Source organism: Mustelus asterias, chromosome 13, assembly GCF_964213995.1.
Source record: "Mustelus asterias chromosome 13, sMusAst1.hap1.1, whole genome shotgun sequence".
NCBI lineage: Eukaryota > Metazoa > Chordata > Chondrichthyes > Carcharhiniformes > Triakidae > Mustelus > Mustelus asterias.
The window spans coordinates 97658597-97672819 of record NC_135813.1 but is presented as its reverse complement, the minus strand read 5'-3'; the positions used below and the strand labels follow the sequence as shown (position 1 = coordinate 97672819).

At 43.4% G+C, this 14223-nt stretch overlaps 1 protein-coding gene across 3 annotated transcripts in view; it reads right to left on the bottom strand.

Moving 5' to 3' along the window:
• The window catches only part of p2rx2 (purinergic receptor P2X, ligand-gated ion channel, 2), a 61867-nt gene that overhangs the window by 12756 nt on the left and 34888 nt on the right, over positions 1 to 14223 (bottom strand). For all 3 annotated transcript variants that reach the window (XM_078227359.1, XM_078227357.1, XM_078227358.1), the window contains exon 9: positions 12587 to 12677. In XM_078227359.1, coding sequence (XP_078083485.1) covers positions 12587 to 12677 — 91 coding nt within the window. The remainder of the gene's footprint in view (positions 1 to 12586; positions 12678 to 14223) is intronic.

The window sequence follows — 14223 nt, the reverse complement described above, 5'->3', positions numbered from 1 at the left end:
GTCAGGGAACCTTAGGAAGGCATTTTCCAAAGATACATATGGAAAATTTAGCGAAGTCGGGAGATGCAGGCTGATACACAGTTTCTCTTGCATGCAAAGCAACTTTGAGACAATTATTGTACAGCACTTCAGCTTTCTACAATAGTTGTGGAGTTATATGAATAACAACTGAAACTCCCAATATGCTTTGACTACTTTTGTCCATTTGGAACGGTGGTTAGCACCGCTGCCTCACAGCACCGGAGACCCAGGTTTGATTCCGGTCTCTGTGTGGAGTTTTCACATTCTCCCCGTGTCGGGGGAAGGGAAGGTAAGATGATCTTTCGGAATGTGTGTGCAGACACGATGGGCCGAATGGCCTCCTTCTGCACTGTTGGGATTCTGTGTAGAAACAGAAGGAAGTCTCTGGAATTGCTGAAACGAAATGAAACGATTGAGAAATCCATCTAGGAAAATATTCTATTGCTCAACAGTGTGCAGATGTATGAGAGGCACTTACACTGCCGATTGACAGAGCCAAGGAACTGGCATGTGTCCTAGAAGCAGCTAAAGCCAGGCAACCTACTGCTGGGCACACATATTTGCAGAATAGGAAGCAAGGCAGAATGGCTAATGTAGCAATCATGGTGGGATAGGGTTAAACAGAACGAAATTGAATTTATCTGAATAAATCAGACAAAGCAGGAAGCTAAAACAGAAACAAGACGATAAAATAGAAGCAGAAGAGGTGATGGTTAACCACACTGGAACGCAGATAATGGAAACTGTAAGTCTGCAGTTTGCTAAATTACAACAATGATTGTACTTCAGAAGTGTTTACTTGTTAGTGAAGTGCTTTGACACACTCTAAGCTCATGAAACCACAATATTAATGCAGCTCCTAGTTAAACTGTGTCTTCAATTAGCTTTTGAAGAAAGGTCCATGGATAACCCGGATAAATGGTCATTTGCAAAACTCTGATGAGTCCTTTATTCATGAGTGCTTATCTTGGGGATGTCTTACTCAGACATTGCTAATCGATACACATTCTTCTTGTGAATGTTTTGAGATAATAAACAAAACATATCGCTGCTTCTTCAGTCCACGTATCTCATGTGAGATAAAAAGAATAAGGATTATCAGCATAGAGCACTGATAAAGCTCTCACTGCCTGTCCAGCCAGGACTATCCTGCAGGCCATAAAATTCCATGATTATCTGGGGTCAAATGGAATTTTAAAAATGTATTCTTCCACAGGATGTGGATATCGCTGGCTATGTCAGCATTTATTGTCCTTCTCTAATTGTCCTTAAGGACATGGTGGAAAGCCCAAGCCTCGAACTGCTGCAGTCCATGTAGGTACACCCACAGCGCTGTTAGAGTTTCAGAATTATGGCCCACCGACAATGAAGGAACAGCGATGTAGTTCCAAGTTAGGATGGTCTGTGGCTTATTGGAGGAACACTTGCAGGTGGTGGTGTTCACATGTGTTTGCTGCCCTTGTCCTTCTGGGTGGTGGTGGTCATCAAGTTGCTGCAGTGCATCCTGTAAATGGTACACTCTGCTGCCACTATGCATTGGTGGTGGAGAGAGTGAAGGTTTAAGGTGGCAATGGCATTAAATGTCAAGGGGAGATAGTTAGAGTCTCTCTTGTTGAAGACGGTCATTGCTTGGCACTTGTGTGGCGCAAATGTTATTCACCACTTACCAGCTCAAAGCTTGAACATTGTCTCGGTCCTGCTATGTATGGACACAGACTGTCTCCTGTCTCGGTCCTGCTATGTATGGACACAGACTGTCTCACTGTCTAATGCTAATTCGTTAATAATTGCACAATGTTCAGCAGCATTCACAATTCCTCAGATACTGAAGCAGTCTGTTTGGCATTACTATTGTTGACTCCTCCACTATCAATATCCTGGGAGTTACCATTGACCAGAAAATGAACTGGACTAGCAATGTCCAGGACAAGAGCAGGTCAGAAGGTGGCAATTCAGTGGCAAGTAACTCACCTCCTGACTCCCCAAAGCCTGACCACCATCTACAAGGCTCAAGTCAGGAGTCTGATGGAATACTCCCCACTTGCCTTGATGGGCGCAGCTCCAACAGTAGTCAAGAAGCTTGCCACCATCCAGCCCACTTCATTGGCATTCTATGCACCATCTTAAATATTCACTCCTTCCACTACTGGCACAGCGGTAGCAGAGTGTACCATCTACAAAATGCACCGCAGTAACCCATCAAACGTCCAGTGACAGCACTTTCCAAACCTGCTACCTCTACCACCAAGAATGACAAGGGCAGCAAACGCATGGGAACACCACCACCAACAAGTTCCCCTCCAGGCCACACATCACACTGACTTGGAATTATATCACTGTCCCTTCACTGTCACTGAGTCAAATATTGGATCTCCCTTCCTAACAGCACTGTGGATGTTCCTACACTGCATGGACTGCAGGGGTGCAGGAAGGAGGCTCACCACAACCTTCTCAAGGGCGATTACGGATGGACAATAAATGCTGGATTATCCAACAATGCTCCCATCTCATGAAGGAACATAAAGAAAAATCAACCTTTCCAGGTTCTGTTAGTCAACAGAGTCCTAAAGTACATCTGATCTTTGTGCCTTAAGTATTGGAGCGCTACGTTTGATAGCGTTGAATTGATTTTGAGCCACCTTGCTACCAAAGAAACTCTACTCCCTTCCTCCACCCCTACTCCAAAAGAAAAGAGTCACAAGTTTAGCAATGAGATCATTAACAAGCATATGTTTCAGTCCTCAGTATGTAGATTACAAATATTCAGAACGAGCAGCATGATGAACAACCAGCACAGCACACAATCTCTTGACATACAAACAGATATCACTGTTTACCTGTGAGTGTGGTTCCACCAGTTAGACATGTAGAGTGCAGCTTTCTAGTTTACAACTCAGTCATGATGTACCCTCAACATATGAATGTCTGTTCACAGGCCAACAGAGTTACCCCTGCAGTTAAAATGATCCATAACAATCTCCCAGGCTCCAGCACTGTTGCTCTACCTGGTATGCATGCAGAAGACTTCTAGAAGGCCATCTTCCTAACATCCAGGCTCAGAAAGGCTGGCTCTACTTCAGAAGCTGGCTGCCCACCTGTTGTTTTGCCAACCCAAAGCACCGAGTGAAAGAAGCTGCTAAAGTTTAGTTGTGCTCACGCTGAACCCAGACACTGAACCAGAATCCCCTAAAGAGGCAAAGGTCCCTTTAAAACACCCTAATCTCCTGACGATTAGTCCCTGGTTTGAACAGCTGAGCCCACATGTCAGCAAGGTGGACAGGGAGGAGCTGAGCTGAACTCAGTCCTATACAGAAGACCTGGCACTCTGAGTGAGACACCCGCCATTTCCCTGCAGACAGCCCAGAGCAGTTTGACAACCACTTGTCCCTGGTGGAGGGCAGGGTGGGGGGGGCGGGGGGGGGGGGGGGGGGGTGTTGGCGCTTAAATACCCTGTTAACCCCCACCCTGTGATAGAAGAAAGTCACTAATGTGCTGGAACATTCTCTAAGTTAGTTAACGTGTTCAACTTTGCAGCTTCAAGATTGAGTTCCAACAAAAGCAGTTGGCTGAGTTTCGGGTCCAAATGCAAGCAGAGTTTCCCAGATGTTCTGAGTGGGCTGTCAAGAATTTGATATCCATTCTGTGCAAAAGTGAATTTTCAACACTCACTGAAATGAAATCAAAGCCCAGTGTCTTTGTGTAAATTAGAATTTACAACTGAAATTATCACCTAGAACTCCAAATGTTGTGCAGCTCGCAAATGAATAAATTTAACTGTCACATTAATGGCAAATAGTAATAATAGAGCATTGTCTACGTTCTAAATGCTATTCATAATTTCTACCTTTTAAGCAATACTTAGACATTAAAATATGAAATCTACACATTGGTAAGAGTACTGGGGAGCTGGTTAATCTGGAAGGGGATATGCAATAGGTTTGCACACCTCTGGTCCACTGTTCCCTGACTATAACTTGCAAATAGTTTACTGTACACTGACTGTGGCTCTGTACAGTTTATACCTGGGTATCAAAAGTTGTCATTTCCAGTTATAAGACTGAGTCACTCAGAAGTGGTGGACCAGGAATGCTGATAAGATGCTTATATTTTTGTAATAAACTAATTTTCTACCTGAATTAATCAAACTGCACCATTGTTAAATGTAAGGAGGAACACTTCTTAAAGCAAATATTTGTGAAAAAATAAGTTCTAAGACGCTTCACAATTGCATTGGACTATCACAGATGTTACATTCAGCAATAAAGTAATTGGAGTAGAAAATAAACCTAGCTAGCACTATTTTGGATGCAATGACTTTCCTGATCACCAATCATACCAAAGTGGAAAACGGTTTCCCATTAAAAGATTAGGAAATTCAGTCAGCTCAATGTTGTCTTTGAATCTGCTCTCTGCAGAATGTGAGCATGTTAATGCAGATCTTAGCAGCTGGATAACTTTACTGACTCAAGATCTTTGTACTGTTCCAGCCACCACCACAGGAACGTCAGACAACCATTGAGGGAGTTGCTTTAAAAGTGCCAGATTAAAACGTTCTCCATCAAAGCTTTCTAAGATGGTGATGCCATGTACTTCCATCTAGATATCTAGATGCAGGGGTACAGCTCGTCACTGCACACTTTGTGGCATCTGCGCCAAAGAGATCTACGTCAAGTACCAAGGGCTCGAACTTTTCAAAATGTAATGTTGAGGTATGAATGAAGTCATTGCAACTAATCCTCATGAGTATCATTTTTTGAAATTGTTGACTCGGTAAATATGTCTCATTTTCTTTGTCAGTGTATTTTTATTCTCCCTGAAGGAATGGAAGATGGAGTTGCAACATGATCCAATTCAAAAAGTTGCTTTGTTGCATGGATTACGTGGGTGTAACCAAATTAAATTAATTGGCTACACAGCAAAGCAGTGAAGAAAATTGTAAGATTAGATATTAATTTCCTACCGAAGACCAAATACATCAACTAAACTCTCAACAAACAGTGTTGATGATCTTTTCCAAAGAGGTATAAATCTGATTGTGAAAGGTATGAATAATTTATTATAACTGTAGGCATAGATAATCTTATAATCTGACTGTTTTACTCTGCTGTCTGACTGGAACCATTAGATCAGGATTGAATAATGTATACTATAATATTAGGTTGATGTTCAAGAGTTTTTATCAATTGAATTCAAGAGGCTAATTTGCCCTGCTTCTAACTGCACTGGGGAGACTGGATAAGAGTGTAGAGATGTACAAGCCATGTTGGAAGAAGGAAGAATGATGATGGATGAGCTTTCCTTAACCCATATTTGGATTCCAATAAAATTATTGAAAAATTAAGGCATATAAATAATGTCAACTATTTAAAGACATTTCTTAAACATTCCCATCGGAGTTACAATGCCAAATGAGCTTAAATTCTTCTGTGACGGAATATCTCTCGTGTCAGGGAACCTTAGGAAGGCATTTTCCAAAGATACATATGGAAAATTTAGCGAAGTCGGGAGATGCAGGCTGATACACAGTTTCTCTTGCATGCAAAGCAACTTTGAGACAATTATTGTACAGCACTTCAGCTTTCTACAATAGTTGTGGAGTTATATGAATAACAACTGAAACTCCCAATATGCTTTGACTACTTTTGTCCATTTGGAACGGTGGTTAGCACCGCTGCCTCACAGCACCGGAGACCCAGGTTTGATTCCGGTCTCTGTGTGGAGTTTTCACATTCTCCCCGTGTCGGGGGAAGGGAAGGTAAGATGATCTTTCGGAATGTGTGTGCAGACACGATGGGCCGAATGGCCTCCTTCTGCACTGTTGGGATTCTGTGTAGAAACAGAAGGAAGTCTCTGGAATTGCTGAAACGAAATGAAACGATTGAGAAATCCATCTAGGAAAATATTCTATTGCTCAACAGTGTGCAGATGTATGAGAGGCACTTACACTGCCGATTGACAGAGCCAAGGAACTGGCATGTGTCCTAGAAGCAGCTAAAGCCAGGCAACCTACTGCTGGGCACACATATTTGCAGAATAGGAAGCAAGGCAGAATGGCTAATGTAGCAATCATGGTGGGATAGGGTTAAACAGAACGAAATTGAATTTATCTGAATAAATCAGACAAAGCAGGAAGCTAAAACAGAAACAAGACGATAAAATAGAAGCAGAAGAGGTGATGGTTAACCACACTGGAACGCAGATAATGGAAACTGTAAGTCTGCAGTTTGCTAAATTACAACAATGATTGTACTTCAGAAGTGTTTACTTGTTAGTGAAGTGCTTTGACACACTCTAAGCTCATGAAACCACAATATTAATGCAGCTCCTAGTTAAACTGTGTCTTCAATTAGCTTTTGAAGAAAGGTCCATGGATAACCCGGATAAATGGTCATTTGCAAAACTCTGATGAGTCCTTTATTCATGAGTGCTTATCTTGGGGATGTCTTACTCAGACATTGCTAATCGATACACATTCTTCTTGTGAATGTTTTGAGATAATAAACAAAACATATCGCTGCTTCTTCAGTCCACGTATCTCATGTGAGATAAAAAGAATAAGGATTATCAGCATAGAGCACTGATAAAGCTCTCACTGCCTGTCCAGCCAGGACTATCCTGCAGGCCATAAGATTCCATGATTATCTGGGGTCAAATGGAATTTTAAAAATGTATTCTTCCACAGGATGTGGATATCGCTGGCTATGTCAGCATTTATTGTCCTTCTCTAATTGTCCTTAAGGACATGGTGGAAAGCCCAAGCCTCGAACTGCTGCAGTCCATGTAGGTACACCCACAGCGCTGTTAGAGTTTCAGAATTATGGCCCACCGACAATGAAGGAACAGCGATGTAGTTCCAAGTTAGGATGGTCTGTGGCTTATTGGAGGAACACTTGCAGGTGGTGGTGTTCACATGTGTTTGCTGCCCTTGTCTTCTGGGTGGTGGTGGTCATCAAGTTGCTGCAGTGCATCCTGTAAATGGTACACTCTGCTGCCACTATGCATTGGTGGTGGAGAGAGTGAAGGTTTAAGGTGGCAATGGCATTAAATGTCAAGGGGAGATAGTTAGAGTCTCTCTTGTTGAAGATGGTCATTGCTTGGCACTTGTGTGGTGCAAATGTTATTCACCACTTACCAGCTCAAAGCTTGAACATTGTCTCGGTCCTGCTATGTATGGACACAGATTGTCTCACTGTCTAATGCTAATTCGTTAATAATTGCACAATGTTCAGCAGCATTCACAATTCCTCAGATACTGAAGCAGTCTGTTTGGCATTACTATTGTTGACTCCTCCACTATCAATATCCTGGGAGTTACCATTGACCAGAAAATGAACTGGACTAGCAATGTCCAGGACAAGAGCAGGTCAGAAGGTGGCAATTCAGTGGCAAGTAACTCACCTCCTGACTCCCCAAAGCCTGACCACCATCTACAAGGCTCAAGTCAGGAGTCTGATGGAATACTCCCCACTTGCCTTGATGGGTGCAGCTCCAACAGTAGTCAAGAAGCTTGCCACCATCCAGCCCACTTCATTGGCATTCTATGCACCATCTTAAATATTCACTCCTTCCACTACTGGCACAGCGGTAGCAGAGTGTACCATCTACAAAATGCACCGCAGTTACCCATCAAACGTCCAGTGACAGCACTTTCCAAACCTGCTACCTCTACCACCAAGAATGACAAGGGCAGCAAACGCATGGGAACACCACCACCAACAAGTTCCCCTCCAGGCCACACGTCACACTGACTTGGAATTATATCACTGTCCCTTCACTGTCACTGAGTCAAATATTGGATCTCCCTTCCTAACAGCACTGTGGATGTTCCTACACTGCATGGACTGCAGGGGTGCAGGAAGGAGGCTCACCACAACCTTCTCAAGGGCGATTACGGATGGACAATAAATGCTGGATTATCCAACAATGCTCCCATCTCATGAAGGAACATAAAGAAAAATCAACCTTTCCAGGTTCTGTTAGTCAACAGAGTCCTAAAGTACATCTGATCTTTGTGCCTTAAGTATTGGAGCGCTACGTTTGATAGCGTTGAATTGATTTTGAGCCACCTTGCTCCCAAATAAACTCTACTCCCTTCCTCCACCCCTACCCCAAAAGAAAAGAGTCACACGTTTAGCAATGAGATCATTAACAAGCATATGTTTCAGTCCTCAGTATGTAGATTACAAATATTCAGAACGAGCAGCATGATGAACAACCAGCACAGCACACAATCTCTTGACATACAAACAGATATCACTGTTTACCAGTGAGTGTGGTTCCACCAGTTAGACATGTAGAGTGCAGCTTTCTAGTTTACGACTCAGTCATGATGTACCCTCAACATATGAATGTCTGTTCAGGGGCTCAGCCTCCAGGTAATGAGTTTAGTGTCTGTCATGACAAAGCTGACAGTTTCTTCACTGGGTACATAATGGATGATAAGAGGCTGGAGGGAATTCAAAACAGGGTAAAACCGAATGAGAACAATTTACAAACTAGGACAATGAGATTGAGAACTTTGCATTGGACAATAAACAGAATGATTTGTGATGAGGATTTTGAAATCAATATGTTATATTATATTATATCAGATATGTCTGTTATGGTGGAATTAAAGTGATGGACACAAAATGGTTACCTGGGAAGGGACATTAAAAGGCACTGGCTTTTGGCACAGACAGTTACAGAAAAAGTTAAAACCTGCAGTATCTGAATTGCTGCAGGAAGCTGGTCAGAGCTTGAGGCACTTTAGATAAGAGGAGACCCAGAACAATGAGTCTGATAATAAGGTTAGCCACAGATGGGGACATAAGTACATAAATGTAACAAGATCAGCCACTGAATGTATATATCGAAACCAGTCATTGATAGAGGACATAATTGCATAAATGTATCCATTCTATGAACAATGATGTGTTAACTGTCCATGTCCGTACCTGTCAGCTTGTAACGATGTGTTAACTGTCGATGTCCGTATCTGTCTACTCAACTTGTAACGATGTGTTAACGGCTAATGTCCGTACTGCCTATTGTCTATACACCATTGTGTCGTTGAGAAGGTAGCTGCCAAGTACTGTGGAGTACCAGAGCTTTCTCCCAAAGCTTTGTCCGAAATAAAACTGTATTGTTGGAACCTCCAAGTCTGACTCCAAAGTGGTAAATTTCCCACAACATGTCTTAATAGAGCCATTTAACCAGCGAAAAGTACCAAATGAGACAGCACTTACAGACAAGGGACAACTACCAAAGAACTTCGAATCTTTTCCAAGCCACCAGACCTAGTTGTATATAGATTTTTTGAGTGTAACTAAGATTCTGTTATTACTGCTTTGGTACTGAATGGTCCTTGTCTTTATTTGAACAACACTTCAGTCGAACCATCCTTTAAGTAATATGTTATTGGTTTAGTTAAAGTTCCAGGTTGTTTGAATAAAGTAACTTGTTAATTATTCACTTAAAGCAAGTGTCAGGTCTCTATGTTAATGAACCTCTAAATGTGGCGGCACGGTGGAACAGTGGGCGGCACGGTAGCACAGTGGTTAACACTGCTGCCTGACAGCGCCAGGGACCCGGGTTCGATTCCTGGCTTGGGTCACGGTTTGTGTGGAGTTTGCATGTTCTCCCCGTGTCTGCGTGGGTTTCCTCCGGGTGCTCTGGTTTCCTCCCACAGACCAAAGGTGTGCAGATTAGGTGGATTGGCCATGCTAAATTGACCCTCAGTGTCAAGGGAGCAGCAGGGTAAATGCATGGGGTTATGGGGATAGGGCCTGGGTGGGATTGTTGTTGGTGCAGACTCGATGGGCTGAATGGCCTCCTTCTGCACTGCAGGATTCTACGTTGTGAAATTAAAGATAATGCTGGTAAGTGGGAGGGGGGCTACTGTAGGGTTGGCCCAGTTAGGATATATGGAAGGTGGATGTCAGGTTGAGGAGTGAGGTAAGGATGTTGGTAGGTGACATGAAGGAGATAGAAATGTTGTATATCCATCGACAAGAACAATGCTTCCAATTCTCTCAAAGCTAAACAGGACCCTGAATTTGCACATCATCAACTTTAGCCAGAGTGAGAAGCTGGAGAAGAATCATTGGCTACATTACAGCTTCCAGCTGAGGTCAAACAGGATTTCTTCATTCAAGCAAATATTTAATTGGAGAAAGCTCAGACTCATCCATAACTAAATGTTAGACCAGTTTATGCATAAACTGCCCTGCTGTTTAAACAATGGAACATTGTTTTCTGGCACTGGCCTGTCCCCTATTATTTAGGAACACCCTCCTCACAGGACATTGATTTTTATAATTATTTGCAGCCAAGTTAGGAAATGACAAAGTCTAGTGACAGGTCCACCTCTTTGATTCCAGTAATGACTCAGGCTGGCTAACCAATCAGCAACAGTCCTCTGGAATGGATCCTATTGGCTCAATTTTGTTTTTATTTATTCGTGGCACATGGGCGTCGCTGGCTGGCCAGCGTTTATTGCCCATCCCTAGTTGCCCTTGAGAAGGTGGTGGTGAGCTGCCTTCTTGAATCGCTGCAGTCCACGTGCTGTGGGTTGACCCACAATGCTGTTAGGGAGGGAATTCCGGGATTTTGACCCAGTAACTGCGAAGGAACGGTGATATTTTTCCAAGTCAGGATGGTGAGTGGCTCGGAGGGGAACTTGCAGGTGGTGGTGTTCCCATGTATCTGCTGCCCTTGTCCTTCTAGATGGGAGTGGGCGTGAGTTTGGAAGGTGCTGTCTAAGGATCTTTGGTGAATTGCTGCAGTGCATCTTGTAGATAGTACACACTGCTGCTACTGAGCGTCGGTGGTTGAGGGAGTGGATGTTTGTGGATGTGGTGCCAATCAAGCGGGCTGCTTTGTCTGGATGGTGTCAAGCTTCTTATTAGATTACTGAATTTTTTGTAAGGAGACAAAAGTGACTCGGTTCCAATTTTCTGACACTATCGCTGGAAGTCTACTGCCCGCCTGCTACGGAAATCGGAGCGGGCGAGGGGCGGACAATGAGAAGGTCCGTTGACCTCGGGTGGGATTTTCCGGTCTCAGGTCAAGTGAGGCTATAAAATCCCGCCATGTGTGTCTTATCTTTGACCTCAAGGAAAACCATTCAAAGAAGATCGCTAGTTAGTCATTGGATAACTGACAAATGTGGGATGAGAAACTACTGTTCATGAGGGAAGACTCGAATTGCTGTAACTATCTCCACTGAAGCAGAAAAGGCTGGAAGGGTCTAATAAAGGCTTTGAAAATGACAAAGAGTTTTTGCAGGTTGAACGGAGAATGACCATCTCACCGAGTTGTCAACGATGAGTCAGTGGCCAATTTAAAATAGTGATAAGGAGGGAAAGGTTAGAAGGAATTGCGTTCTGCAGAGTGTTCCTGGAACATGGAATGTTTTGCCACACAACATAGTTGAAGAAAAAGCCTATCTGTCATTTAAAAAAGAATTGGATACAATTCGAAGCAGAGGAAGATACAGGTCTGTGGGGGAAAAGGGAAAATGTGAGATGAGTTTTGGATTGCTTTAGTAAAGAAATGTGATGGACTGAACAGCCTCCTTCTAAGATACAAGCCTCTCTGGTGCTAAGTCCCATGGCCTTAAATCAGACGGAGTCAGCAACAGCTCAATCCTACTCTTCAGGTGAGGATTTTTGTGCTTGTGTGAGATTTACTGCCTCCAAAATGCTAACAACAAAGTTAAAACAGGGCAGAGTTTCCCCCTCGGCAACTGTTTCACATTAATTTGCTACAAAATGACCTTAGAGTGTGAACCTGCATTTTGTGCATGGGTTCTAAATAATCCTTCTACTGCCTGTCTCGGAGATTGGAACCATAAAAGGAAAGAAAGACGGCATTTATTTAGTGTTTCTCAGAACCACTGGATGTCTCAAAGTGCTTTACAGCCACAGGAATGCTTTTGGAAGAAATGGAGGAAACGCAGCAGCAAATCTTCACACAACAAACTTTCAGAAACAGGAATATGATAATGACCAGATAATGTGTATTTTTGAATGTTGATTGAGGGATGAATATTAGCCAGGTCACTCAGGAAGCCACTCCCCCCCGCCCCCAACTCTTATTCAAAATATTACTGTGGTGTTGATTTGAAAGAATGGTCAAGGCCTTGGTTTATCATCTCAAAAAATAGCACCCCTGACAGTGCAGGGCTCCCTCAATGCTACAATGTGAATGTCAGCTTAGATTTTTATACTCAATTCCCAGAACAAGACTTGACTGCACAAACTTCTGTCTCAGGAGGCACCTGTGTTACCAACTGAGCCTTAGCTCACACTAATGGTGCAAAGATAAGCTGTAGCTAAATGTCGGGTACGACAGACCAGAGGGTTAATGGATGGGCTGATTTCAGAGCACCGGGTCATGGAAATTTTGAAAAGCAAGGAATCTACTGGTCACTTTGAGACCTTAACCGACAGCTGGGGAAGCTTAAAAACTTACAGGGAAGCAGAATGAACTGCATCAGGGTAAGCCACTTTCAGCAGAGGTTTAACATTGGCTAGTCGGTCACATTAGTGAGCAACAATTCAAAGTAAGAAACTGATTTTACCTCTCCGTGAACGATTATGTCAATTCTTATCCCGAACACCTTTATTAGAGTCCTGTATTCAGTGCCGTTCTCCATGTAGTGCTTCGCATGCCTGTCATTCAGACACAGAAATGAGAGAAAAACAATTGAGATTATGTTTTTTTTTTAAAATGTGCTGTAGGTCTTTGCTTAAATAGAGTCAGAGAGGCATAAAGTGAAGAAAGGGCCCTTCGGCCCATCAAGTCTGTACCAACAATAACTACCACTATAGACACATCCCATTTTCCTTCACTTGTCTCATATCCTTGAATGTTATATTTCAAGTGCTCATCCAAGTATTTTTTAAAAAGTTGTAAGTTTTGTGGCCTCCGATGCCTTCCCAGTCTGAATGTCTGGAACAAGCTGCCAGAGGTAGTAGTAGAGGCGGGTACAATTTTCGTCTTTTAAAAAGCGTTTAGACAGTTAGATGAGTAAGATGGGTATAGAGGGATATGGGCCAAATGCGGGCAATTGGGACTAGCTTAGGGGTTTTAAAAAAAAGGGGTGGCATGGACAAATTGGGCCGAAGGGCCTGTTTCCATGCTGTAAACTCTATGACTCTGTGACTCTAAAGGAAGATTTAATAATTTGGTACCAGGAATGAGGGACTTCGGTTATATGGAGACTACAAAATTACAGATTCCAGAAGCTGGAATCACTCTCCTTAGAACAGCAACGGGAAGGGGTTATTTAATAGAGGTATTCAAAATTATCATAGAAATCATAGAAACCCTACAGTGCAGAAGGAGGCCATTCGGCCCATCGAGTCTGTACCGACCACAATCCCACCCAGGCCCTACCCCCACATATTTACCCGCTAATCCCTCTAACCTACACATCTCAGGACTCTAAGGGGCAATTTTTAACCTGGCCAATCAACCTAACCCGCACATCTTTGGACTGTGGGAGGAAACCGGAGCACCCGGAGGAAACCCACGCAGACACGAGGAGAATATGCAAACTCCACACAGACAGTGACCCAAGCCGGGAATCGAACCCAGGTCCCTGGAGCTGTGAAGCAGCAGTGCTAACCACTGTGCTACCGTGCCGCCCTGCACTACTGAAGTTTTTCTCCACTGTCTCAATGCTCACAGCCTTGGGAATCCTGTATTTGGTAGCATTTTTCAATGGAGACACATTTCCACAGTCAAGAGCAAAAATAAACAGTGTACATGGATACAATTACCTAAAGAGCCCCCTATGGAGAAAGGATTTTTTTTTGCTGTTATGGGGTGGCGCGGTGGCACAGTGGTTAGGACTACTGCCTCACAGCGCCAGGGACCTGGGTTCAATTCAAACCTTGGGTCACTGTCTGTGGGGAGTTTTCACGTTCTCCCTGAGTCTGTGTAGGTTTCCTCCGGGTGCTCCAGTTCCCTCCCACAGCCCGAAGGTGTGCGGGTTAGGTGGATATGCCATGGGATAGGGTGGGATGGTGGGCCTGGGTAAAGTGCTCTGTCAGAAAATCGATGCAGACTCCATGGGCCAAATGGCCTCCTTCTGCACTGTAGGGATTCTATGTTCTGGAATGCATTCCTGAAAGAGTGCTGGAGCACATTCAATAGTAACTTCAAAAGGGAACTTGACACAAATTTGAAAATAAGTGTTTTTCAGGGTATTGG